The 26,667-nt window shown below is 40.5% G+C and overlaps 2 protein-coding genes across 5 annotated transcripts in view; both read right to left on the bottom strand.

The window, feature by feature from the left end:
* Positions 1-7,767, bottom strand: part of LOC121272102 (reelin domain-containing protein 1-like) — a 65,827-nt gene extending 58,060 nt beyond the window's left edge. Inside the window, exons 1-2 of the mRNA XM_041178592.1 lie at positions 7,624-7,767; positions 6,439-6,573 (exon numbers count right to left, since the gene is read on the bottom strand). Of these exons, the coding sequence (XP_041034526.1) occupies positions 6,439-6,573; positions 7,624-7,767 (279 nt within the window). The remainder of the gene's footprint in view (positions 1-6,438; positions 6,574-7,623) is intronic.
* Positions 7,768-8,040: 273 nt separating this feature from the next.
* Positions 8,041-25,737, bottom strand: lsm6 (LSM6 homolog, U6 small nuclear RNA and mRNA degradation associated). 4 transcript variants are annotated; one of them, XM_041200057.1, is made up of 5 exons: positions 25,595-25,727; positions 22,304-22,371; positions 21,851-21,967; positions 21,004-21,117; positions 19,343-19,716 (listed from the first exon to the last, which is right to left on the bottom strand). In XM_041200057.1, exons 3-5 carry the CDS (start codon positions 21,942-21,944, stop codon positions 19,682-19,684), a joined length of 243 nt encoding a protein of 80 aa, XP_041055991.1. In that variant the 5' UTR covers positions 21,945-21,967; positions 22,304-22,371; positions 25,595-25,727; the 3' UTR covers positions 19,343-19,681. The 4 variants fall into 4 exon arrangements, with proteins under 4 accessions (XP_041056000.1, XP_041055991.1, XP_041055982.1 ...); XM_041200066.1 differs by lacking the exons at positions 19,343-19,716; positions 22,304-22,371 and adding an exon at positions 8,041-8,524 and having other exon boundaries at positions 25,595-25,737; XM_041200048.1 differs by lacking the exon at positions 22,304-22,371 and having other exon boundaries at positions 25,595-25,737.
* Positions 25,738-26,667: the final 930 nt, after the last annotated feature.

Here is a 26,667-nt window from a genome sequence, read left to right as displayed (position 1 = left end):
CATAACTGTAGCCAACTGAGTTAACCAACCCCAGTGTTAGAGATGTAAAACTATAGCAAAATACTTCAACAGTTTAATGTACAAATCAGGAGCAGGAGTAGGCCATTTAGTCCCTTCAGCCTGCTCTGCCATTCAATAAGGTCATGGCTGAACTGATTGTGACCTCAACTCCACATTCCAACCCACCCCTAAATCCTTCGATACCCTTGTTAGTCAAGAATCTATCTACCTCTGCCTTAAAATATTCAATGACCCTGCCTCCACCATTCTCGGGGGAAGTGAGTTCCAAAGAGTAATGACCCTCTGAGAGAAAAAAATTCTCATCTTAGTCTTGAATGGGAGACCCCTCATTTTTAAACTGTGCCCCCTAGTTCTTGTCTATCCCACAATGGGAAATATCCTTTCAGCATTCACCTTGTCAAGTCTCCTTAGGATCTTGTATATCTCAATAAGATCACCTCTCATTCTTCTAAACTCCAATGGGTACAGGCCCAACATGTTCAGCCTTTTCTCATAAGATAACACCTTATCCCAGATATCAGTTGAGTGAACCTTCTCTGAACTGCCCACTCACTTCACTTATCCATATCCTTTTTCAGGCTCCAATGTCCTTTTCTCAATTTATTTTCCAAACTTTGTATCATCAGCAAATTTAGCAACCCTTCATCCCTCCCTTTGAGTAAATCCGAGGCATAGCATGTTTCAAATATTGAAACCCAGGTAATTTGTTAATTTACTGACATCATCATTGTTGAATGCGATTCACAGTCATTTCTCACAGTTTGAGGGATTCCGAACAAGATGAAAATCTGTTCAAGCTTTGCGTTGACTGTTTTCGTTGAAGTTGACTTAACTATTCGCATGACTGGGAATCTGCTGCAGTTGTCAATGACAACAAGCAGGTGTTTACCAATGGGCAAAAAAGGAGGTGATGGCATAGTGGCATAGTCGCTGGGCTAATAACCCAGCAACTCGCATTCCAATCCTGATGGTGGATTTGAATTCAATAAAAATCTGGAATTAAAAAGTCTGATGGTGGCCATAAAACCATTGTCACCCATTGAACCCATCCAGTTCACTAATGTCCTTTAGAGAAGAAAATCTGCTGTCCTTACCTGGTCTGGCCTACATGTGACTCCAGACTCACAGCAATGTGGGTTTTTCTTTTTTATTCATTCAGCTTCGCTAGCTGGGCCAACATTTATTGTCCATTCCTAGTTGCTTTTGAGAAGGTGGTGGTGAGCTGCCTTCTTGAACAGCTACAGTCCATGTGGTGTAAGTACACCCACAGTGCTGTTAGGGAGGGAGTTCCAGGATTTTGACCCAGTGATAGTGAAGGGACAGCGATATATTTCCAAGTCAGGGTGGTGAGTGACTTGGAGGGGAACTTCCAGGTTTGCCCATCTATCTGCTGCCCTTGTCCTTCTGGATGGTAGTGGTCATGAGTTTGGAAGGTGCTGTCTAAGGAGCCTTGGTGAATTCTTGCAGTGCATCTTATAGATGATACACATTGCTGCTACTGTGTGTCGGTGGTGGAGGGAGTGAACGTTTGTGAATGTGATGCCAATCAAGCAGGACTGCTTTGTCCTGGATGGTGTCAAGTTTCTTCAGTGTTGCAGGGGCTGCACTCATCCAGGCAAGTGGGGAGTATTCCATCACTCTCCTGACTAGTGCCGTGTAGATGGTGGACAGGCTTTGGGGAGTCAGGAGGCGAGTTACTCGTCGCACGATTCCTAGCCTCTGAGCTGCTCTTGTCGCCACAGGATTTATATGGCTAGTCCAGTTCAGTTTCTGGTCAATGGTAACCCCCAGGATGTTGATAGTGGGGAATTCAGTGGTGGTAATACCATTGAACATCAAAGGGCGATGGGTGGATCCTCTCTTGTTGGAGATGGTCATTGCCTGACACTTGTGTGGCATGAATGTTACTTGCCACTTATCAGCCCAAGTCTGGATATTGTCCAAGTCTTGCTGCATTTGGACATGGACTGCCTCAGTATCTGAGAAGTCGCGAATGGTGAACATTGTGCAATCATCAATGAACATCCCCACTTCTGACCTTATGATAGAAGGAAGGTCACTGATGAACCAGCTGAAGATGGTTGTGCCTAGGACACTACCATGAGGAACTCCTGCAGTGATGTCCTGGAGCTGAGAGACTGACCTCTAACAACCACAACCATTATCCTTCATGCTAGGTATGACTCCAACCAGCAGAGAGTTATCCCCCTGATTCCCAATTACTCCAGTTTTGCCAGTTGATGCCACACTTGGTCAATGCTGTCTTGATGTCAAAGGCAGTCACTATCACCTCACCTTGGGAGTTCAACTGTTTTGCCCATGTTTGAACCAAGGCTGTAACGAGGTCAGGAGCTGAGTGGACCTGGCAGAACCCAAACTGGGCATCAGTGAGCAGGTTATTGCTAAGCAAGTGCCACTTGATAGCACTGTTGATGACCCCTTCCATTACTTTACTGATGATGGAGAGTAGGTTGATGGAAGCGGTAATTGGCTAGGTTGGATTTGACCTGCTTTTTGTATACAGGACATACCTGGGCAATTTTCCACATAGCCAGGTAAACACCAGTGTTGTAGCTGTACTGGAACAGCTTGGCTAGGGACACAAGAAGTTCTGGAGCACAAGTCTTCAGTACTATTGTCGGAATGTTGTTAGGGCCCACAGCCTTAGCAGTATCCAGTGCCTTCAGCCATTTCTTGACATCATGTGAAGTGAATCAAATTGGTTGAAGACTGGTATCTGTGATGCTGGAGACCTCCAGGGGAGGCCGAGATGGATCATCCACTGGCACTTTTGGCTGAAGATTGTTGTGAATGCTTCAGCCTTATCTTTTGCACTGCTGTGCTGGGCTACTCCATCATTGAGGATGGGGATATTTGTGGAGCCACCTCCTCCAGTGAGTTGTTTAACTGTCCACCACCATTCACGACTGGATGTGGCAGGACCGCAGAACTTAGATCTGATCCATTGGTTATGGAATCGCTTAGCTCTGTCTATCACTTGCTGCTTATGCTGTTTGGCACGCAAGTAGTCCTGTGTTATAGCTTCACCAGGTTGATACCTCATTTTTATATATGCCTGGTGCTGTCCCTGGCATGCCCTCCTGACCTCTTCATTGAACCAGGGTTTATCACCTTGCTTGATGGTAATGGTAGACTGTGGGATATGCCGGGCCATGAGGTAACACTATTCGAGTACAATTCTGCTACTGCTGATGGCCCACAGAACCTCATGGATGTCCAATCTTGAATTGCTAGATCTGTTCAAAATCTATCCCATTTAGCACGGTGGTAGTGTCACACAACACGATGGAGGATATCTTCAATGTGAAGGTGGGACTTTGTCTCCACAATGACTGTGCGGTGATCACTCCTACCAATTCTGTCATGAACAGATGCATCTGCGGCAGGCAGGTTGGTGAGTATGAGGTCAAATATGTTTTTCCCTCTTGTTGGTTCCCTCACCACTAGTCTAGCAGCTATATCATTTAGGACTCGGCCAGCTCAGACAGTAGTGGTGCTACCGAGCCACTCTTGGTGATGGACATTGAAGTCCCCCACCCAGAGTACATTCTGCGCCCTTGCCACCCTCAGTGCTTCCTCCAAGTGATGTTCAATATGGAGGAGCACTGATTCATCAGTTGAGGGAGGGCAGTACATAATAATCAGCAGGAGGTTTCCTTGTCCATGTTTGACCTGATGCCATGAGACTTCAAGGGGTCTGGAGTCAATGTTGAGGACGCCCAGGGCAACCCCCTCCTGACCGTATACCACTGTGCCGCTAGCTCTGCTGGTTCTGTCCTGCCAGTGGGACAGGACATACCCAGGGATGGTGATGGTGCTGTCTGGGACATTATCTGAAGGTATGATTCCATGAGGATGACTATGTCAGGCTGTTGCTTGACTAGTCTGCAAGACAGCTCTCCAAATTTTGGCATTATCCCCCAGATGTTGACTCTTAAATGTCCTCTGAACTAGGGCAATTTGGGATAGGTAATAAATGCTGGCCTGGCCAGCAACACCCACATTCCATGAACAAATATGTTTAAAAATCTGCAAAAATCAACACTAACCTCAATCCATGGTCCTGGAGGTAGTTCAAACATCTTGAGTGGGTCAAAAAGATTTGATATTGTGACCGCTTGACATGGCAAACATTGACCGATTTTGTACTTTATTGTGTGGTCAATTCCTGGGAACCGTGCCTTTCCCTAAGGAATTATTTGGTTTTGACAATTCCTTAGTGATCTTTATGTGTTGCATCGACAACACATTCCCTCAATGATGTGGGATGACAATGCAGTTGCTGCATAACATGAGATCAGGTGTGGTTGCAATGGTGAGCTCATTTTGAATATTGTGAAGACCTAGTAGTGTGTGTGCAATTTTATTTGTATACGTTCTTTCGATCATGTCTTTCCAGTTTCGTGATTCAGTGGCCATCATATGTGGTTGCAACTGGTTTTGCTGCCGCTTTGATGTCAGCTGGTTTTAGAGATTTTAGCACCGCATTTAGACTTACGTAGTTAAGATGTTGTTCAGCAACCTTTTTCTCATGACTAGTAGGGCTCACTGTTGGTAATGGATGTTATGAAAGATAGTCTGCTGGGTTGAACTTGCCAGAGTGCTATTCAACATGGAACCCGTATTCTTGTAGCTTGAGCATCCAGTTCTCTATTCTCTATTCAACATATTGTTGAACAAGCTTATTAGTGGGTTATGATTGGTTATTGCTTCCAACTCTCTCCTATACAGTAGAGATGAAAGTGTAAGATACCTTATGTGATTAACAGTGCTTTTCTCTCTGTGAATAACATTGCTCTACAGACATTAGCAATCTGCTTATCATCACAATGATTGATGGGTTACATGTCTTGTCTTTCTGCATGAGATCTGCATCTAGGCCAACCGGGTTTGCATCCACGATTAGCTGGGTGGTTTTCTCAGGATCAAACTAGGCATTTGTGCAATTTGCTGACAATAGTCATTTGGTCTGGTGTACGGCCTGTTTCTGTGATGGAGTCGACTTCCACTTGGTGGTCTCTTTTATCAGATTGCGTAGAGGGGCAAGTAAAGTAGCAAAGTCAGGAATGAAGTGACTACAGTATGTGATGAGTCCCAGCAGACTCCAGACTTCCTGCATGTTTGTAGGATCCGCAACATTTGCAATAACTTCAACTTTCCATGGATCAGGTGATTTTCCTTTACTGCTGAACACAAGATTAAAGAATGTGATTCTGCTTTCAACAAACAAACACTTGTCTTTGCTCAAGGTGAGGCTACATTCTCTCAGACATTCTAGGCATTCATGTAAGTTTGTCTCAAGTTCACTTTCATTGCAACAAAAATGAGGTTGTCATCACTAATGTTCAGGGTGTCTTCACGTGTTTGACGTGCAGACTGAATCATGTGCTGAAATACCTCAGCTGCTGACTCCAAAGTTGAGCATCTTGTATCGAAAATGTCTGAAGTGAGTGGAGAATACTGTAAAATATCTTGATTCTTCTGCAAGATCAATTTGATATTAGTCTGTATTGAAGTCAAGTTTAATGAAGTGTTTAGCACAATTCACTTTCTCTATGTTATCATTGATTGTCAGTGTCAAGTGTCTTTCTCATTGTTGTTCTCATTGGCTTAATTTGGTGATCACAAAGCAATGCAGATTCTAATCTGCTTCTTGCTCTTGAGTTTATTGACAACGTGTGCGGGTGGAACCCAAGAGGTAGCTTATCCCCAGAGTTCTCAACAATGTCAAGGTCCAGTAGGTGCTGCAGTTCCTTTTCTATGTGCTTTCTGACATGAAATGGTTTCCGTTGCCATTGATACATGATTGGGGGCACATTAGGGTTTACATGCAGCTTGTATGTAACACCTTTCCATTTGCAGTTACCAGTGAAGTAGTCGGCATGTAATTCAAGAATGTTGTTGTAAATGTAGGAACTGTGTGTGTGACTGCAATCATGCGCAGGTCTGTTGCTGTGTGGAAACTGATAAGCATGTCACATTCTCCACATATGGCATAGAATACAGTATGCATTCTAGTGTCTTTGAATGAGATTGGTGTTTCCAAAGTTCTGAGAGTTTTCAGCGGTTTGTAACTGTTGTAAGGGAAATTTTTTGCATTCTCTGGTTTGCAGAGAATAAGGCAATCTTGGAGTTTGTTGTACATTTTGTCTCCCAGGACATTGACAGATGTTCCTATATCTCTGAAAGCATCTATGTCAGAGCAGCCAATGGTCACTGTCACATGTGCCTGCTGCTCTACCCAAAAGAGAACACAAAAGTATATTCAGGATCACCCGCCCCTACATTGGCTATGTTCTCTCCCTCTTTTGTTGTGGTATGCATATGTGGCACGTTTCTGTTGGTACCGGTCTTAGTTGATTTTGCTGATGAGTGACAAACAAACAAAATGATTACGTTTTCCACAAGCTTTACACGACTTGCCTGTAGTAGGACACTCTGTCCAATGTAAATAAGCACTGCCACAGTAGACACATTTCTTGGGCAAGTCGGACTCTGTGAGACTGCTGTTGTTGCTTTGCAGGTGATCTCCTGGCACATGAGTCATGAACAGTGTTCACAGAAATTGAACTTGGAGTGTGGTAGTTACTGTTGGCAGCCTCAACTTCTCTAGCCCTGGACTTTGAAAGCGATAGTGATCTTGCTAACACCAATAGCTCTGATAGCTTTCTCAAGTGCTCTGAAGGCTTTCTTGAGTTTCAGCATAGATGGCTAGAGAGACAACCTTCAATTATTTGTGTTTTGATTTCTTGTTCGACATGTTCAATATCACTGAAGTCACATTTGGTTGTTAGTGGTCTCAACTGCAATACCTTCCAAAATTTTTATACCTGAAAGTAATGTTTCTTATTTCTCACCATAGAACATAGAACATCTACATCACAGAAGGAGGCTATTTGGCCTATCATGTCTGTGTTGGCCAATAAATAGCTCTTTCACCTAATCCCACTTTTCAAAGCATGGTATGTAGCCCTGTACATTGCTACACTTCAAATGCTTATTGAAGTACTTTTCAAATGTGACAAAGGTTTCTGCCTCTGTCACCCTTTTAGGCAGTGAGGTTCAAACCCCCACCAGCTTTGGATGAAAAAAATCCTCAACTCCTACACTAAATCTTCTGCTAGTTACTTTAAATCTACATTCCCTGGTTATTGACCTGAGAACTGAAATAGGTCTTTCCTATTCACTCTATCCAGGCAATTCATAATTTTATAGATCCTCAATCAAATCTCACTTTAGCCTCCTCAGTTCCTAAGAAAACAATCCCAGCCTATCCAATCATACCTCATAGTTAAAATTTCCATTCCTGGCAACATCTTCATAAATTTCCTTTGTAACCTTTTGAATGCGATCACATCCTTCTTGTAATGCAGTGACCAGAACAAGCCTAACTAGTGTTTTGTACAGTTTAGAATAACCTCCTACCGCTTGTAAAGTATCCTCAATGCCTTGTTAATCATCTTATCCTATCCTTTGGGGATCTATAAACATGCACTCCCAGGTCCCTAAGTTCCTCTACACTTCGGTATCCTACCATTTGTGTTTTTCCTTTGCCATATTTGCCCCTCCCAAATGTATTACCGCATACTTCTCCAGGCTGAATTCCATTTGCCCATTTCCTGCCCACTTAACCAGTCCATTGATATCTCCTTGCCGTCTGCAGCCTTCTTCCTCACTATCAATCGCACAACTAAATTTTGTATTATCTGCAAACTCCTTAATCATGCCCCCTAAGTGTTAATCACTGATATATACCGTGAAAAGCAAGGGACCCAGTACTGAGCCCTGCGGAACCCCATTGGAGACAGCCTTCCAGTCATGAAACACTTGTTGCAATTGTGAAGTTCTAGGGAAGAAACAGTAAGACATTATGTAAGAAGCATTCAGAATCAGAACTGCATGTGTTGTTAAACATGGATCCTTTTATAATTTCTTCTAGACTCCAGCCAGTACATAAGTGTCTGGTGGTCTTAAGTAGATAACTTGCACAATGCAATTTTTAATATGCTACAAAAGCCCTAACTTAAGTGTTTCCTGATAGTTGTATTCTCTTAGATCTGGTATCCTTTCACATCTTCTCCAGTGTTCCTTATATCATTCTTATAATATGGAAACACAAACCTCTTTTACATTAATCATGGTAACCATTAGTTCTCCATCTTGTTTGGTTCCCTAACAATTCAGAGAAACTTGGCCAATGTAGGCCCACAAAAATATAGTTACACAAATTAAGTATTGGATTAATGCTTCCTGTACCTACAAATTAAATGTGAGGAGCTGATCTCCTACGTTCTGAATTTTGGCACAGTCACCCGTAAGTGAGTTTGTTCATGCCTGCTCGATGATTGGAAAGTGCTGTGACCTACAATGTCCCAGCTGGGAACATGTTATGATCTTTACTGCCTCAGGGATAAAGCGCCTTACAGTGTGGAATGTAGAAACACTTCTCAATAGGTCTGTGTTGTAAGGATCCCTCTTGATTCTGTAATGTTAACAAATAACATAATCATATTAAAATGTGATCTCAGGACTGCACCTCATAGGATCTCTGATGGAACTTTAATACAACAGAGGATTAAGGCAAAAGCTTTTCTCCCAAAAGCAAAAATATGAAAGGTGATATCAAAACGCTTGCATTATCATATGACGCAGGTCTTCACTATCTGCTCTGGTAATAACTCTATACTCCAATTAAATTTTACAGATGCTGCCAGGCCTGCTGATTATTTCCAATATCTTCGGTTTTTGCTGAACTAATTGTGTAACTTTACACTGATCAACCCAGAACAAACCCTAAACTTATACCATCATGCATAAGACCTCTTCATGATTATGAAACAAAGGGAAACATTGCATGAACTGAAAAATAGAACAAGTCAACAACAACTTTCATTTCTATGACACCTTCAATGTAATAAATATCCTAATGGAGTTCAGAGGAGAAACAATGATGAATAGTAACTGATAACATAAAGCACAAATGAAAAAGATAGATGATGAGAGCTCTTTACACCTGTCTCCATATCTGGACATCAGATTTTTGATGTTCCAAGCATCTTATGTAACTTCAATTTTTGTACATCCATTTTCCTGCATGTTTTGACTATCGTTCTGGGCCTGAGACCATCGTTACTATTTTCCCATCTTTTTCTTTTCTTTAACCCTCTTAGATCCCTTTCTCCAGTTGTTGTCTTTCCTTTTATTCACCCCTCTCAGGTATTCTATCACCTAAATCCCTATCTCGACCATCCTACATTCCAGTTGCCATTCCAGGCTCGACTCCCTCTTAGTTAAGCTTGTAGTTTCCCTCTGTATCTCTCAAGGCATCTTCAAAAGGGCCTCCTTGCAAGAAGCAACTCAGTTGCTTGAACCTACTCTCTCTCCGACCTTCTAGCCAGGTTTTCCATTGTGTACTAATCTTGCCAATCATCCTTCTATCCTAGTAAACCCTTCCAGCACTGACATTGTGAACTCTGTCAGTGGAGCAGATCTCACCCTCCTCTTCACAATTTCCTCCAAAATGTCTATTCACTCGTGAACATGGTTCCTGCCATCCACAAGCTTATTATGGATGATTGCATCAACATCATGACCTTGGCAGAAACCTGACTGATGGGTGACGATACCTTTCCCATAATGCCTCCCTACCTGGCTGTAACTTCCACCACTTGCCCTGCCCAGACCCTCATTATGGTGGTGTGGTGCTTATTACCAAATCATACATTGTTCATAGAGTTATTACAGCACAGAAAGCAACCATTTGGCCCATCAAGTCCATGCTGGCTCTCCATCTAATTGCCTTTTGAAATCATTAATTGTCTCCACTTCGACCACCCTTGTAGGCAGCAAGTTTCAGGTCATTACCACTCGCTATGTGAAAAATTCTTCCTCACGTCCCCCCTGTATCGATTGCCCAAAACATTAACTTTTTTCCCCTTAGTCCTTGTACCATCTATTATTGGGAAGTTTTTTTTTGTCTACCTGATTTAAACCTGTCACAAACTTGTACACCGCTATCAACATCACCTCAATCTCCTTTGCTCCAAGGAGAACAACTCCAATTTCTCCAACCTATTCTTGTAGCTAAAATCCCTCATCCCTGAAACCATTCTGGTAAACCTCTATTGCACCCTCTCAAGGGCCCTCACATCCTTCCTAAAGTGTGGTGACCAGATCAAGGTGCAATTATCCAGCTGCGACCCAACAAGAACTTTACAAAGGTTCAGTATAATTTCCTTACTTTTGTACTTAATATGCCCATTTATGAAGTCAAGATCCCTTATGCTTTGTTAATTACTCTCTTAATAGGTCCTGCTACCTTCAAAGATCTATGCACAGGAACCCTACGTCCGTCTGTCCCTGCACACTATTTAGGATAGGGCCATTAAATCTATATTGTCTCTCCCTATCCCTTCTGTCAAAATACATCACTCCATAGTTCTTTACCATTAAATTCCATCTGTCACTTGTTGCCCATTCTGCTAGCCTATCTATGTCTTGTTGAGTCAATTGGTAAAATCCTCAGCGTTTGCCACACCTCTAAGTGTGGCATCGTTGGCTAATTTTGAAACTTTACTCTGTATTCCAATATTCAAGTCATTTATATATCAAAAAAAGTGATCCAAGCACTGACCCTTGGGGAACACACTGTCTGCCATCCCCCAATCTGAATTTCCCATAACTCACTAATTTTTTGCCATTTTTTAAATCCCAGCTGCCACTCACTGGCCCTCCAGTTCCACGACCCTCAATTTTGTTAACCAGCCTTTTACGTAGTACAGTATCAAATGCTTTCGTAAAATCCATATAGACAAAATCCATTGCATTCCCTTTGCCAAGCTTCTCTGTTACTTCATCAAAAAATTCAATTAGTCAAGCATGATCTGCCTTTTACAAATCCGTGCTGGCTCTCCTTAATTAACTCAAACCTCTAAGTGCCCATTAAATTTTTTCCTGATTGTTGCTTCTGAAACCTTACTCATCGCTGATATTAAAATGACTGGCCTGTGATTACTAAGAAGATCCTTTCTTGAATAACGGTGTTAAATTTTACCACTCCTCAATCCTCTGGTACCTCCCCCATACCTAGAGATGATTGGAAGATCATAGAAGTCTTCTGTTATCTCTATTCCTGCTTCCTTTAGCAACCTGGATGCAATCCAGACCAAGTGTCTTATCCATCCCAAGTATAGCCAGTCTTTCCAGTACATTATTCCTATCACTTTTCAACCCAGCCATTACCTCTACCATCTCCATTTCTACCAATATTTTGTCAGCATCCTCTCTTCTATAGTAAACACCGACACAAAGTACTCATTAAGTATTTTAGACTTCCCCTTTGCCTCCAAGCATATATCATTCCCTTTTGTCCTTAATAGGACCCTACTTTCTTCCTGTTTTAAGCAGTCCCTCGGTATCAAGGGTGATTTGCTTCCACTCCGGTTCGATAGATTCTGCGATGGCTGATAAGTTCAGTGCTCGACCTGTAGACTCTGCCTCATGCACGGCATGTGGTGCTTTGAAGGGTTGGATAGATGGGTTGTTTAGGTTTTTACCCTCTCTCCGATACCATGACTTTGCCTCTGCATGTTCCCAACAATGTCTCTCAATATGTTCGGTGCCTTCCCAAAAGAACTTGCTCCATTTTGGTCAGTCGCAGGCCAGGAGCTCCCATGAGTCAGCAGCGATTTTTGACCACTTCAGGGATGCTTTGAGGTAATCTCTAAAGTGATTCTACTGTCCCCCTGGGAGCCTCCTTGCATGGCTAAGTTCTGAGTAGAGCAGTTGTTTCCGGAGTCTAATGTCAGGCAAACAAACAGTATGGTTTTTTTTATTCGTTCATAAAGACAGCAGATTTCCTTCCCTTAAGTGAACCAGATGGGTTTTTACAACAATCAACAATGGTTTCAGGGTCATCATTAGACTTTTAATTCCAGATTGTTATTGAATTCAAATTTCACCATCTGTCGTAGTAGGGTTCGAACCCGAATCCCCAAAATATTACTCTGGATTTATGGATTACAATACCACTACGCCAGAACCTCCCCCATGGTATTACTACTCCATTGCATCAATCACAGATAAAAGTGTTAGTTTCAAATTTCCAACCGTCTAGACTTTGGACTTGCACCTTTGTAACACTGCCACCTCCCTTGTCCATTCCCTGTAGCCCTACAAATATTTTTCCTTCAGGTGCTTATGCAGTTCCATTTTTGGAAGCCATTATGAACATGCCTCTGTCACCCCTTCGGGAAGTGCATTCCAGGTCATAAACCTTTGCTGCATAAAGAAGTTTTTCCTCATGTTGCCTTTGGCTCTTTTGCCAATCACCTTAAATTGGTGCTTTCTGGTTCTCGACCCTTCTGTCTTTGGGGAGTTTCTCTCTAACTACTCTGTCTCTTTCATGATTTTGAACACTTCTGCTCTCAATCTTCTAAGGACTACAATCCCAGCTTCTCCCATCTATCTACATAATGGAAGTCTCTCATTTCTGGAACCATTCTCAAATCTTTTCTACATGCTCTCTAAAGCTTACCATCTTTCCTAAAGTGTGGTGCTCAGTATTGGACATTATACTCCAGTTAAGGCTGATCCAGTATTCCATAAAGGTGCATTATAACTTCCTTGCTGTTGTATTTTATGTCTCTATTCATGAAGTCCAGGATCCCATATGCCTTTTTAACCACTTTTTCAACCTGCCTTACCATCTTCATATACCCCCAGATCTCTTTGTTCCTTTTAGAATTACTCTATCTGCGACTGAAACCCTGATCCATACCTTTGTAACTTGTCGACCCGATTATTCCAATGCCCTCCTGGCTGGCCTCCCATATTCCATCCTATATAAACCTGAAGTCATCCAAAACTCTGCTGTCCATATCCCAGCTCACAACCAAGTCCTATTCACCTATCACCTCTGTGCTTGTTAACCAACATTGGCTCCCAGTTTGGCAATGTCTCTATATTAAAATTCTTACCATTGTTTCAAATCACTGCCCCTCTGTGTATCTTTTTTTAAAATTCATTCATTCTTGAGATGGAAGCGTTGCTGGAGAGGCTAGCTTTTATTGCCTGCCCCCAAATGCCCTTGAATGGAGTGTTTACTTGGCTATTTCAGAAGCTGTTAAGATTCAATCACAAAGCTGTGGATCAGAAGTCATATGTAGACCAAACCAGGTAAGGATTACAGATTTGCTCCTCTGGAGGGCATTTTTTTGACAATCTGGTAGCTATTATTAGCTCTTCAGTCATTCGTTTATTAATTTAATTTAAATTCCCATAGTTGCCATGGTGGGATTTGAATTTATGTTCCAGACTGTTAGCCCAGGCCTCTAGATTACTAGTCCTGTAACATTACCGCTATGCTATCATCCTCCTAACTTCCTCTAGCTTAAAAACTCCCCGAGATCTCTGAACTTCTCTAATTCTAGTTTTTTGTGCATACATCATCTTCGGCAGTGGTGTCCTCAGCTGTCTGGGGTCTAAGCTCTGACATTCTCTTCCTAATCCTGTCTCTTGCTCTCCCCTTTAAACCTACCTTTGTGACCAAGCTTTTGGTCACATGTTCAAATATCTCCCTTGTGGCTTGATGATTGATAACACTTCTGTAGGCGTCTTGGACTGTCTTACAATGTTAAAAGTACTATGTAAATGCAAATTGTTGTGAGAAAGCTTTTGAAGGCAGGGAGAAAGGTACACAGGTGAAGGTTTTAGGAAAAGAGCTCCAGAGAGTAAGAATGATACAACTTAAGATCTTAGCACTGATAATGGAGTGGAAAATGGAGATTGATTTTATAAACCACCCTTAATATTTGTTTGCAGCAAAATTGATGAGGTAGGATATTATCAAACTACACACCCAGCTGAATATAGCCATCTTAGACTGGAGGTGGCGCTGTGGTGTTATTTAAGAGGCAATAGATAAGTAAAGTTAGTGTGGGAGTAAAAGTGAGGAATTCCCAAATGACAATTTTATTACTGTTACCTCAGCTTTTAATGGTGCCCCTGTGTTATAAGAGCCATTCTCGAGTGTCTTGAACAGATTTATTTTAAGAAATTAATTTATCATTAATATTCTGAAAATAATCTGGAAACAAATTGGAACTAAGTGAAAATTAAGTATTATTCTCAATTATTTAAAGCAGTGACTGGTCAGACCATCAATTTCAAATCTCTTTTCTCCAATTCCATTTTCTTCTATATTTAGATCCTTTTCATTATCTTTGATCTCTTTCACAATATCCCCAGTGTTCATACTACAGGAGACATAGAGGGGTTGGGGGCCAGGATTAGGCAATGTGATCTCCTTACTATCCCATACATACGATCGTATGAATCAGGAGCAGGAGTAGACCACTCGCGCCTGCTCTGCCATTCAATATCATGGCTGATCTGAATGTAACCTCAACCCACATTCTTACATACCCCCAATAACCTTTCACCCTTTGTTAATCAAGAATCTATCTAGCTCTGCCTTAAAAATATCCAAAGACTCTGTTTCCACCACCTTTTCAGGAAGAGAGTTCCAACGACTCACAACCCTTTAAAAAAAATCACCTCATCTCTGTTTTAAATGGGCGATCCCTTATTTTCAAAGGGTGACCCCTAGTTCTAGATTCTCCCACAAGAAGAAACATCCTCTCCACAACCACCCTGTCAAGACCCCTCAGGATCTTATATCTTTCAATTAAGTCGCCTCTTACTCTTCTAAACTCCAGCGGATACAAGCCTAATCTGTCCAACCTTCCCACATAAGGCAACCCACCCATTCTAGGTATTAGTCTCTTATATCTTTCAATTAAGTCGCCTCTTACTCTTCTAAACTCCAGCGGATACAAGCCTAATCTGTCCAACCTTCCCACATAAGGCAACCCACCCATTCTAGGTATTAGTCTGGTAAACCTTCTCCGAACTGCTTCCAATTCATTTACATCCTTCTTTAAATGAGGTGACCAAAACTGTACACAGTACTCCAAATGTGGTCTCACCAATACCCTGTGCAACTGAAGCATAACATCCCTACTTTTGCATTCAATTCCCCTCACAATAAATGATAACATTCCATTAACTTCCCTAATTACTTGCCATACTAGCCTTTTGTGATTCATGCACTAGGACACCCAGATCCCTCTGCATCTCAGAGCTCTGCAATCTCTCACCATTTAAATAATATGCTTCTTTTATTTTTCCTGCCAAAATGGACAATTTCACATTTTCTCACATTATACTCCATTTGCCAGATCTTTGCCCACTTGCTTAACCTATCTATATCTTTTTGTAACCTCCTTACGTCCTCTTCACAAATTACTTTCCTACCTATCTTTGTGTCATCAGCGAATACGGCAACCATCCCTTCATCCAAGTCATTTATATAAATTGTAACAGTTGGGTCCCAGCACTGATTCCTATGGCATAACACTCATTACACCTTGTCAACCTGAAAAAGACCCATTTATGCCTACTCTCTGCTTCCTCTGTTAGCCAGCCAATCTTCTATCCATGCCAATATGTGATCCCCTATACCATGAGCTTTTATTTTCTGCAATAACCTTTGACGTGGCACTTTGTCAAATGCCTTCTGGAAATGTGTAGAGGTGTTTCTTTACATCACCACTGAGCAGCCTGGCTCTAATTTTAAGGTTCGATCCCCTTGTTTTGGACTCCTCTCACCAGAGGAATAGTTTCTCTCTCCCTCTCCTATCCATTCCTTCAATCATCTGAAACATTTCAAAAAAGATAACCTCTTAATCTTCTATATTCTGGTCCATGTATCCTATCTTCATAATTTACTCCTTTAGCCCTGCTATCATTCTGGAGAACTTGCACTGCAATCTTATTCCTGCCCTAAGACCAATATATCCTTCCTGAGGTGTGGTGCCCAGAACTGAATGCAGGATTCCAGACTGGGTCTAACCAACATTCTGAACAGTTGTAACATAAGTTCCAGACCATTGAGATAAAGGTAAATATTCAATTACCCTTATTAATTATTTTTTACCTGACCAATAGCTTTTAATGATTTCTATATTTAGATCACCAAATCCCTGTTCATCCACAGCTCCTAAGCATTTAGAAAATACTTTTATCTCATTCTTAGATCCAAAGTGAACTCCATCTTACCAGTTTTGCCCACTCACTTAATTTCTCAATGTCTGTTTACAACTTTCTGCTCACATCGACATTATTTACTGTGTCACCTAACTAGTGGTGTCAGTAAACTAAATATATGGTTCTTGATTCCTCCATCCAAGTTATTTACAAACATAGTGGGCAGAATTTGATGACAGCTGGATTTTATGTTCCCGCTGTTGTCAGTGGGATTTATAATGGCTAACCCCATTTTACGGCCCCGCCCCCACGATAACAGGGTCGAAAAATTCTGCCCAGTGAATAGCTGAAGCTCTGGTAGGAATTCCTGCAGGATACCACTGATCATATCAAACCAACAATCAGAAAGAGCAGACGTCTAGTTGTAAATCATTGGGACTTTTTATTACAATTTTCATCTTGCTTATCACCCCGCTTACAGCTACAAAAAAAGACAGTAATGAGATAGAAAGCATATGGGTTTAGGTGGCAGGCGGGCTGAGGTGTGATTGATGGAAAACAAGGTTAGAGTGGAAGTAGGCAACCTTTGTAATGAAAATGGGGTAGGAGCTTAGCTGAGGATCAGACTGGACAACGAGATTGTGAACACTCCAGTTCAAACTGAAGCAGTGGCCAGGCAGTGGGATGGAGTTGGTAGTGATGCTACAGAATATTGTCCAAGTTTTTGCTGGCAGAGATTCACAAATGAATCCAAACAGCCTGAAAGCATAGAGACAATGGAGGGATTGAAAAAGCTAGTGGAAGAACAGAACTAGGGTTATTGGTGTACATACTGAAGCTGAACCCCAAGCGTCAGGCAAAATTGCCAATTGACAGCATGTGAAAGTGAGAAGGGCCAAGAATGGAGCCTTGGGAGACTCTGGAAGTGTCAGTGCAAGAGTGAAGAGAAACAACAGATAGATACTCTGGTTACCGTTGGAAAGTAAGAGTGGGACCAAACATGGGTAGCCCCATTAACTGGGCGCAGAGGAGTTTTGGACGAAGATGATGTGTTTGACCATGTCACTGGTCGCAGATAAGTCAACAAACGATATTACCTCATGGTGATAGTCAGAGATTTTGATTCGTGACATTAATTGGGACCATTTATGTGCTCTAGGTTGAGTTGTAGATCTGATAGTGGGATTCAAACATGAATTGATGGGAGAATTGAGCAAGGGTCTAGGTGGAACCCAGACTTTCAAGAGCTTCAGAAAGGGCAGGGAAATTGGATAAAGAGGAAGCAGCTGGCAAAGACAGAGAAATCAAAGATAGGAATTTTGAAAAGGAATAATGAAAGCAGTTTTGAAACTGAGGGAGACAATATCTAAGGAGACGGAACTATTTATGTTAGTTAGCATGGAAAGCAGGAAATGAAACTGGGTGATTAGTGGGAATGGGGGTAAAGATAGCAGCAGGTAGGTCCCATGAATGAGATGAGCTTGGAGATTTGAGAAAAAAATGGGGGTGGGGCTGGACAGCACTATGATGAGGGAGATTTGAACTGATGAGAAAAGGCAAGAGGGAAAAGCAGCCAAGAAACCTGAATGGATTGTCTCTACCTTGATGACAAAGAAATCCATGATCAAGTGAAGTAAGAAAATACTACTAGTATGGGGACCTCAATGCCACATTAACTTATAGGAGCTCTTTTACCAGCACTTCTAGAGAACCTGAACAAAAAAAAGCTAATTGGAGATCATGTGTCCTTAGAAATCAGGAAGTTGCTGCCGAAGTTTCAATTTAAAAATTGACCTTGGGTAAGGCCCAAAATCTACAAACACTGCATCCGAGTCTTTATTGACAATATTTCCAGAGGTGATCTTAGATGTTCAAAATATGCCTCAACGGTGTACAAAAGCTGCTGGTACTCTGGATATATCAGTTCAGTGGAACTCAATACCTTCTCCTGATAATCTGTGGCTAGGAGTACCAACTCTTCTCTACTTTAGTGACATCACATACACATCACCCACAAGCTTGACTTACTTGAACAGATGCAAATAATTTATAACTAATAATGTAGAAACTCTTAGCATTTTTTAACAAATAGTTGGTTTGAAGATAACTTCTCAAAAGGTCAGGATCCATGGAAACTAAAGCCAATTTATTTTGGCATTATATGCAATTATCAAGTGGAAATTTTCTAAACATATACATTGCAACAAAGTTGAAAAATATTGAAACTCAAAGCAGAATCCATAAAACCCAATGACCTTTATCACCTCAAAATGTGACCAGTAGTTTAAAAAAGCTGGGTGAAAAGTAAAAAACAAAAAGAGAATCAGATACATCTGAAACAACAGAAACTAAATTTTACTTTCTTCTAAATCTTTCCAGATTAATAACTCTGTAATCCTAGTTCTCCCTCTTGCTTTTAGTTATTCATCTATTACTTTCTCCATCTCCCATTCAACTGTCTCCTCACAGCACATATTATCTGCAACCAAGAGTGGGTATGGAATCTTACTCTAAGGCCTTTGAAAATCCCATTAGTAGGTGGTGTGCAAGAAGGGTCTACAGTAAGGACTTCAGATGTTCCCTCCATGGAGGGAAGTAACTAGTCTCTACCCACTACTCCTACTGGCAAATTGCTGACTCACCACATTGAGAACAGTGAGTGGTTAAAAGAAACACATGCTTCAACTGTGTGGAAGAGATGTTGCTCCAGTGCATTGCGTCAGTCCTGGAATAAAAGGATTATATAACTACACATAGGTATGTAGGAGAAAGAGATGTTCCATTTCAAAATTGATCATCCATGACAAAGCTAGAATAAAAACAAATCTTCTAGAGGAGAATTGTATATATACTTGAAAAAGGAGAATATTACAGGTCTTTGAGGAAAGAGCAGGGGAGTGAGACTAATTGGATAGCACTTTCAAAGAGCCAGCACATGATGGGTGAAATGGCCTCCTTCTGTGCTGTATGATTCTATGGAAGAATTAGAAGCCAGCCATTACAGCAGTGTGGATTATCTACCCTGATACAAAATCCTGTGTAATTGTACCCCACTATTAACCGACACAAAGAGCCAAGGGGGAAGATTGCTGCTATTTAAAGTAAAATCCTAAGTCATGAATTGATAAAGCATTTACTCTATCACTATAAATTGCAAACAGAAGTGTTCACCACACACCCCGTCCTTTGGTGAAAAAGTTATTTGTAATATATTTCTACGGTAGTGATATTGAACTTAAACAAACAAAGTGAGACATGTATATCAAGTCCTTTATTTGCAACATTTTTAGCTTCCCCCTAAACAGGTATTTAGCTCTAAATGTGCAAAGCATTTCAAAACAGGTCAGTGCTTGCTTTGAAGAAGCTTCATGTTTCTTACATACATCACAGCCATTATCCACTTTTGAAATAGTCCAAGACAAAAGCTTCCAGAAAATGTAAATCAATAATTCTTGTTCATGAAAAACATCTACTGCAGATAACCAAAAATTGAAAAGAACTATGAAACTAGAATGTCTTTTCCTTTAAAAAAAAGAATAAAACCAATTTTTGTCTATTTAAATAAAAAACAAAACTCGGTGCAAAACATCATCTAAAGTCTTCTCTTCTGTGTGCTTATATACAACACTGAAAGAAAAAAGAACAACTGTAAAGATTCTCTAGTTTAAGATAAATGGAATAAATACCAGTTAATGTCTATTAATTAATACACAGGGGCCAGTACTGTGGTTAACACAAGGGTCAGATGAACCAAACTAAATTTCTTAAACTGAAGCAAACCTCATATTCCAGCTATGTCACAGTCATACGCCTTTCTTTTAAATTGTCAATGGCAGTTATCCAATGAAAAGACGATACTGTGACAAGCCTACTGCATTCATTACACTATCTTAAAAGTTAAAAGCTTTGTTGCTGAGTAAGCTGATTGGTATGTTGGAGATGCGGAGGAACAATGAAGACGACCTGATTCAAGACTAGTTTTGCTCATTTTCCTGAGGGAGGTTTTTAAACAAATATTATTTTGGAAAAAGAGATAAACAGGCTAGTTAAACTGCCAGAACAGTATATTTAATCGGACTCTCAGTCTAGAAAGATCCCTGTTTGCCATCTTTTATTTCACAAATGAAATTTGTATTATTAGATATTTTGCTAAGAGTTACTTCTCACACGGTCCAAGGTTCTTAATTAGGATATCATCAGCACATTACATTAGGCAGGCAGTATGCTTGATAAAGTAAAAAACTGATGCAAATTTAATTAGTGGTTATGAACATTTTGAATACTTAAGTACTTTGATTAAAAATTGTAAATGGAAAGCATAATTAGGGGGAAGACTTTGAAACAAAAGCAGAGCAGCAGTAATAAATACTGAAGGAAGGGGAAGATGTGGCTCAGTCATACAAGCAGACAAGAGCAGTTAGGACACGTCTCCGAAAATTTCATCCTCACAGAAAAAGGGAAAGAAAAATAAAAGCTCCCCAAATGACTCAATTGATAGCAAACTTCATGTGACCAGGTAAAATATGCAGGAATGAGATCAGATAAAGTGGCATGAGTGGATGAGTGTGGCTATGCATAGCAAAGCTCACAAAACGTTGCCATGGGAACTCTTAGCAAGATCACAGCAGCATCATATTTAAAAGCAAGCATCTTATTTTTCTTCCAGAAAGGAGAGTGATGGAGAAACAAAGCAGTTAAGAAAAATTGAGAGTCAGAGAGAGAGAGCGAGAGAGAGATCATAAGAGAGACATGCATGTAGCCCAACATTCATGAGAGAGAGAAACTGGAAGACAGTCACAGGAATAGATTTTTTTTTCAAAAGCCTTTGCCCAAAATTAATACCATAGTAGTTTTATAGTCCAATATAAAGTAGAGAGAATTGTCAGGTTTTATTAAGAAAAAACGTTAATTTACCATTGTTGCCTCGAATAAATGCATCTCCATATTTGTTCTTAAGTTGACCATTTACATATTCTTCTGTTTGTTCCAATGCTATATTCATATACCCATCCAGACAAGCCAAAACACCTGGTAAAATGAGACAATTGCAATTAGAATTTATTAAAACCCAGTACTAGGATGCTCAATATGATTGGTTACAATACTGAGTTATACAACATGATAACAGGTATCATAGATTAGAACTAAATGTGCATTTGATGGTACAATAACTTTTTGCCACAATCTATAGACCTCACTGAGTGACAACATAAGAATACATCCCTTTTATTACACTAGAAAAAACAGAGTTAAAAGAATCCTTACTCACTAAAATTAAAGGTTATAATTGAACTAATACCCACTTTAAAATGGAAGATTACTAGTTTCATTGATACTTGGGCAGAGTGGGAATGCATCCCTTCATTGGTTAACATCCTACCTAAGTGGCAAGATCCTTATCTTCATTGAAGAAGGTGAGAAGGGAAAGGGGAAAAACAAAACAAAGCAGCAACATCCATCTTGTATCCATCAGTTTGACAAGCCTCCAGTGAGTTGATAATGGAACAGCATCAGTAGCAGATGTGAAAATGTTTTACCACTGTAGGCAAAGGAAGCTATTTATAGCAAGAAAATATGGTACCAAACCACTGACGATTTCAACTGCACTGAAGATATGCAACAAGAAAAAAAGCTCTACAAACATAGTTTAAATATTCTGAGCAGCAGGATTTAGCAAGGTAATTAGATTAAGCTTATTTCTTCTCTCAACTGGTCTTATTACTCCAGCACATAAGTATCTAAGTAGGCCAATGTATATTACCTCGGTAATCCACACCCGAGTTCAGTTTGACCACCACTGGTCTCCCTATGATCTGTTTCAGAAAATCGCTGGGCGTTTGCTTTCGTAGGCTCATCTTGTACCCTTCAGCCTAAGCACCTGTACAAGTAAAGAAACATTTCCTCAATAACATAACAAGCATAAATAATTCAAATCAGACTTTTCAAAGAACTGATGAAGGTTTCTGTACATTTGCAAATTGTGGCCATGCATGGAGAAGAGGCAGGCAGAATGCATGGAAGTCAAGCAGAAAGACAGTGGCACACAAACATGGTGACAGGTATGGGCAGATAACTCTTTTTTTTCAAAAACTTCAACTTGATTTGAATAATTTAATATAATGCAAAAACTTTTGAGTACTTTTATGAAAGAATTAAATTCAACTTAATTTGTTACTTTAAATGCCAAGCTTTAGCTCAGTGATAGCACTCTTACCTCAGTCAGCAAGTAATGGATCGAGGCCCCACCAGAATCCTGGGCACATTAACTAGGCCAACACGTTACTGCAATATTCAAGGAATGCGGCACTGTCAGAGGTGTCATTGTTTAGGGGAGGTGTAAACAAGGCCCCACCTATCCTATCAGACAGATGTAAAACATCTACTGGTACTACTTGAAGAATAGGGAAATTCTCCTGGTGTCCTGACCAACATTTATTCCTCAGTCACTACAAAAATAGATTATCAGTTTATTCATTTCATAGATGCTTAGGGAACCTTGTTGTGCACCAACTGATGCCAGGTTTATCTACATTACAACAGTGCATAAAGTTCAAAAATACTTATTTGGTTCTGAAATACTTTGGGGACATCCTGAGGATGTGAAATGTGCAGATTTGTTTTTGCTTTTTATTTAATTAAAAGAAAGTTTGATTACACAAAAAACCTGTAGAAATTGTACTGCAATGCACAAGAACTCAAGTAAGAGGCTCTCCATAACCCAATCCAAGTACTGGTTGAGCAAGTGAAGATTAGTTCTGAATTTGAACTTCCATGCACAATGGGCAGATTTCCAGGCAATAACACTGCTTCAAAGTAATTATGGCAAGTTTTATCATAGTCCCATGCCTTAATCCAGGCACTGCTACCAAATAGTGTAGTGAAGCTTCATTAATCTCTGTCTTTCTACCATAAACAAAGAATTCTATTTAACAACAAGCAATCTTTATGTTGCTATTGTGATGACAACTTATTTTTCAATAATGCAGCCATCACAACCACATCTCACTTTCTCTATCATCATCATCCTGCAGTAATGCCTATAGCAAGTCTTTAGTTTGAGTGATGAAGGATCTTGGCTCAGGAGATCAGGAAGTAATATCCTTACTTCAGTGTTGGGTGGAGATCAGGAATAACAAGAGCTTAAAATACTAGTGAGAGTAGTTTGCAGGTCCCCTGGATAGACAATTAATCAAGAAATAATAAGAGCTTGTAACAAAGGTAATACAATAATGAAGGGGGACTTCAATCTTCATATAGACTGGGCAAATCAAATTAACAAAGGCAGTCCAGAGGATGAGCTCATGGAATCCATTCAAGAGAGTTTCCTGGAACAATACATTGCAGAATCAACAAGGAATAAGGCTATTTTAATCTGGTGATGTGTAATGAGACAGGGTGAATTAGTAATCTCATGGTAAAGGATAATATGGGGCACAGTAATCATAATATGATAGTGTGAAATTCTAAGTTTGACAGTAACATATTTAAGATCAAAACAAGAGTCTTAAACTTAAATAAAGCCAATTACATTGTTCAGGGTGAGTTGGCTAAGGCTGATTGGGATATATGGATTTCCAAAAGGCATTCAACAAGGTGCCACATAAAAGGTTATTATACAAGATAACGGCTCATGGAGTTAGGGATAATACGTTAGCATAGATGGATGATTAGTTAACTGACAGAAGCAGGGTAGGGAATAAATGGGAATTTTCAAATTTGCAGCCTGTCAGTAGTGGAGTGCCCCAAGAATCAAATACTGGGCCTCAGCTATTTACAATTTATATTAATGACTTAATGATGAAGAAGCAGAAAGTAATGTATCCAGCTGTGCTGATGACACAAAACTGAGTGGGACAGTACGCTGTGAGGAGGATTCAAAAGAGGATGCAAAGAGATATGGCCAGGTTAATTAATTGGGCAATAAGAAATATAATGTGGGGAAATAGGAAATTATTGACTTTGACAGGAAGAATAGAAAATCAGTTTTTTTTTTAAATGGTGAGAAACTCTTAAATGTTGACGTTCAAAAAGACTTGATGTGCTCATACAAAGAGCATCCAGGTACAGCAATTAGGAAGGCAAATGGCATGTTCACCTTTATTGCAAGGAGGTACAATCATACAGGGCTTTGCTGAGACCTCACCAGGAATACTGTGCAGTTTAAATTTCCTCATTTAAGGATGGATATACTTGCCAAGGAGGCAGTGCAACTAAGATTCATTAGATTGATCCATGTGATGAGAGGGCTGTTGTATGATGAGAGATCAAGTAGAATGGGCCTATACTCTGGAGTTTAGAAAAATGAAAGGCAATCTCCATGAAGCATAGGATATTCTGAGGGGCCTTGATAGGGTAGACACATATTGTTTTCCTCACCGAGAGTCTTGAACTAAAGGACGTGGTCTCAGGGTATGGGGGTGAGCATTTAAGACTGAGTTGAAGAAGAATTTTTCCACTCGTGAATCATAGGAATTCTCTACCCCAGAAGACTGGATGCTCAGTCGTTGAGTATATTGTAGTTGAAGATAGATTTTTGAACTCTAGGGGAATCAAGGGGATCAGGCAGGAAAGTGGAGTTGAGGTCAAAGATCTTATTATTGAGCAGATGTAAGGGGTTATGGTCTACTCCTGCTCCTATTTCCTATGTTCTTTAATCCAAGAGAAAAAAGATCAAATTGTAAAGCTCATTCCCCAGGACATGACAAGACTACTCCAACATACAGTACTCCTGCAGCGGAGCTCTGGTCACAATATTATAACCAGTTTATAGATACACTAGTGAAGGTGCAAAAATGATTCACAAGGAGGTCACCAGAACTGAGAAGATATGCCTATTAGGAATGGCTGAATTGGCTTCTCTAGAAAAAAGGAAGGTTGTGGGGTAACCTAATAGAGGTCTTGAAAATTATGAAAGGATTTAGAAAAACTATTTCCACTGTAGGTGAAGACCAAAACTAGGACCCCTGAAAAGATAGTCACTTATAACTCTAATAAGGATTTCAGAGGAAAAAAACCTCTTTATTTAAAGAGTGGTTAGAATATGGAACATCACTACCACAGCAGCTAGTTGAGGTGAATAACAAATACAATTAAGGGCAGCTAGATAAACACAGGGAGAAAGGAATATAAGGAGATAAATCAGGAGAAATGAAGGGGGTTGGAAGGAGGCTCATGTGGAGCATTAACACCGACAGAGATCAGTGGGACTGAATAGCCTCGTTTCTGTGCAATGTAATTTTAGGCAAAATATACACAGGATCCTTGGACAAATGATTAATATATTAAGATATGTCTTTTAATACCTTTATAGAAAAGATGTAGGCAGAGAAAGGATGACGATTGGGTTCACCAGGCCCCAATAACAGCTCAGATACAAACTTTATACAGGCACTACAGAAACATCAGAGCTTCTCTCAGCAGGCCTCAGGCACTGGCCGCAACCCCGAGCGACTGAAGCTGAGCTCGTGCCGCACACTGCCCGCTTGGAATTTCAAACCACACTTACTGCTCGATTCGAACGTAGCCCGGGCGGTTCCAAACTCCTTCACACAATCCGAAAGCAGCCCGGCCGCTTCCAAAAGATCTCTCTCCCTGCCAACTCCTCACAATCAACCAATCCTGTACCGAGACACTCCCCTGGCATCGCTACGGCGGCTTCGCTGCGCCAAAAAAGGCGAGGCGGGGCGGTGAAGTCGATTCAAATGTCTAAAGTTTTGATGTGATGCCAAGATATCGGAATTGTTTCTTGCGATGGTGCTACATTGTGTCAACAAATGCAACTTAGGAAAACTTGGTATTAATAACTTAAAGTTGGTATTAATAACTTTTTGCTGAGAATGTTTCACACGAATTGTACTGTTGCACTTGAGGGATGACATCCATTTTTTATAACATAAACAAAAAATGCTGGTAGAACTCAGCAGGTCTGACAGCATCTGTGGAGAAAGAGACAGAGATAACGTTTCCAGTCCGTATGACCCTTCTTCAGATCTAAAGGGAGGTAGAGATGCAGTGAAATATATATTGATTGAGGGGGGTGGAACCGGTGAAGCTGGATAGAAGGTCAACTATAGGTGGAGGCAAAGAAAGATGCCATAAACACAAGGTCAAAGAGTTGTTAATGATGGTGGTACTGGCTAAATGGGGTGCTAATGGTGACATTAAGAAAGCAAAATGTGATAATGGCCGTACCAGGGTAAGCACTCTGGAAAGTGACAAATGGCCCTAGTGGGGGTGGGGTGGGGTGAGGTGACAGTGGTGGGAAGAAAGCTCAAAAATAGGCTAAAAGCTGGGGATAAAACGATGAATGAGACTGGAAATAAATTTTTTAAATAATAATGAAAATAAGTGGAAAAAATTAATAAAAGTTAAAAAAAATGAATATGGAAAAAATTGGGATGAAAAGGGGGGTGGGCGTGGGGAGGAGGAGAGAGTTCATAGTCTGAAGTTGTTGAATTCAATGTTAAGTCCGGAAAGCTGTAAAGTGCCTAATCGGAAGATGAGGTGCTGTTCCTCCAGTTTGCGTTGGGCTTCACTGGAACATTGTAGCAGGCCAAGGACGGACATGTGGGCATGAAA

Source organism: Carcharodon carcharias, chromosome 1 (assembly GCF_017639515.1).
Source record: "Carcharodon carcharias isolate sCarCar2 chromosome 1, sCarCar2.pri, whole genome shotgun sequence".
In the NCBI taxonomy this organism is placed as follows: Eukaryota; Metazoa; Chordata; class Chondrichthyes; order Lamniformes; family Lamnidae; genus Carcharodon; species Carcharodon carcharias.
Note: the sequence above shows the minus strand (reverse complement) of the source record. Positions and strands in the feature narration are given on the sequence as shown.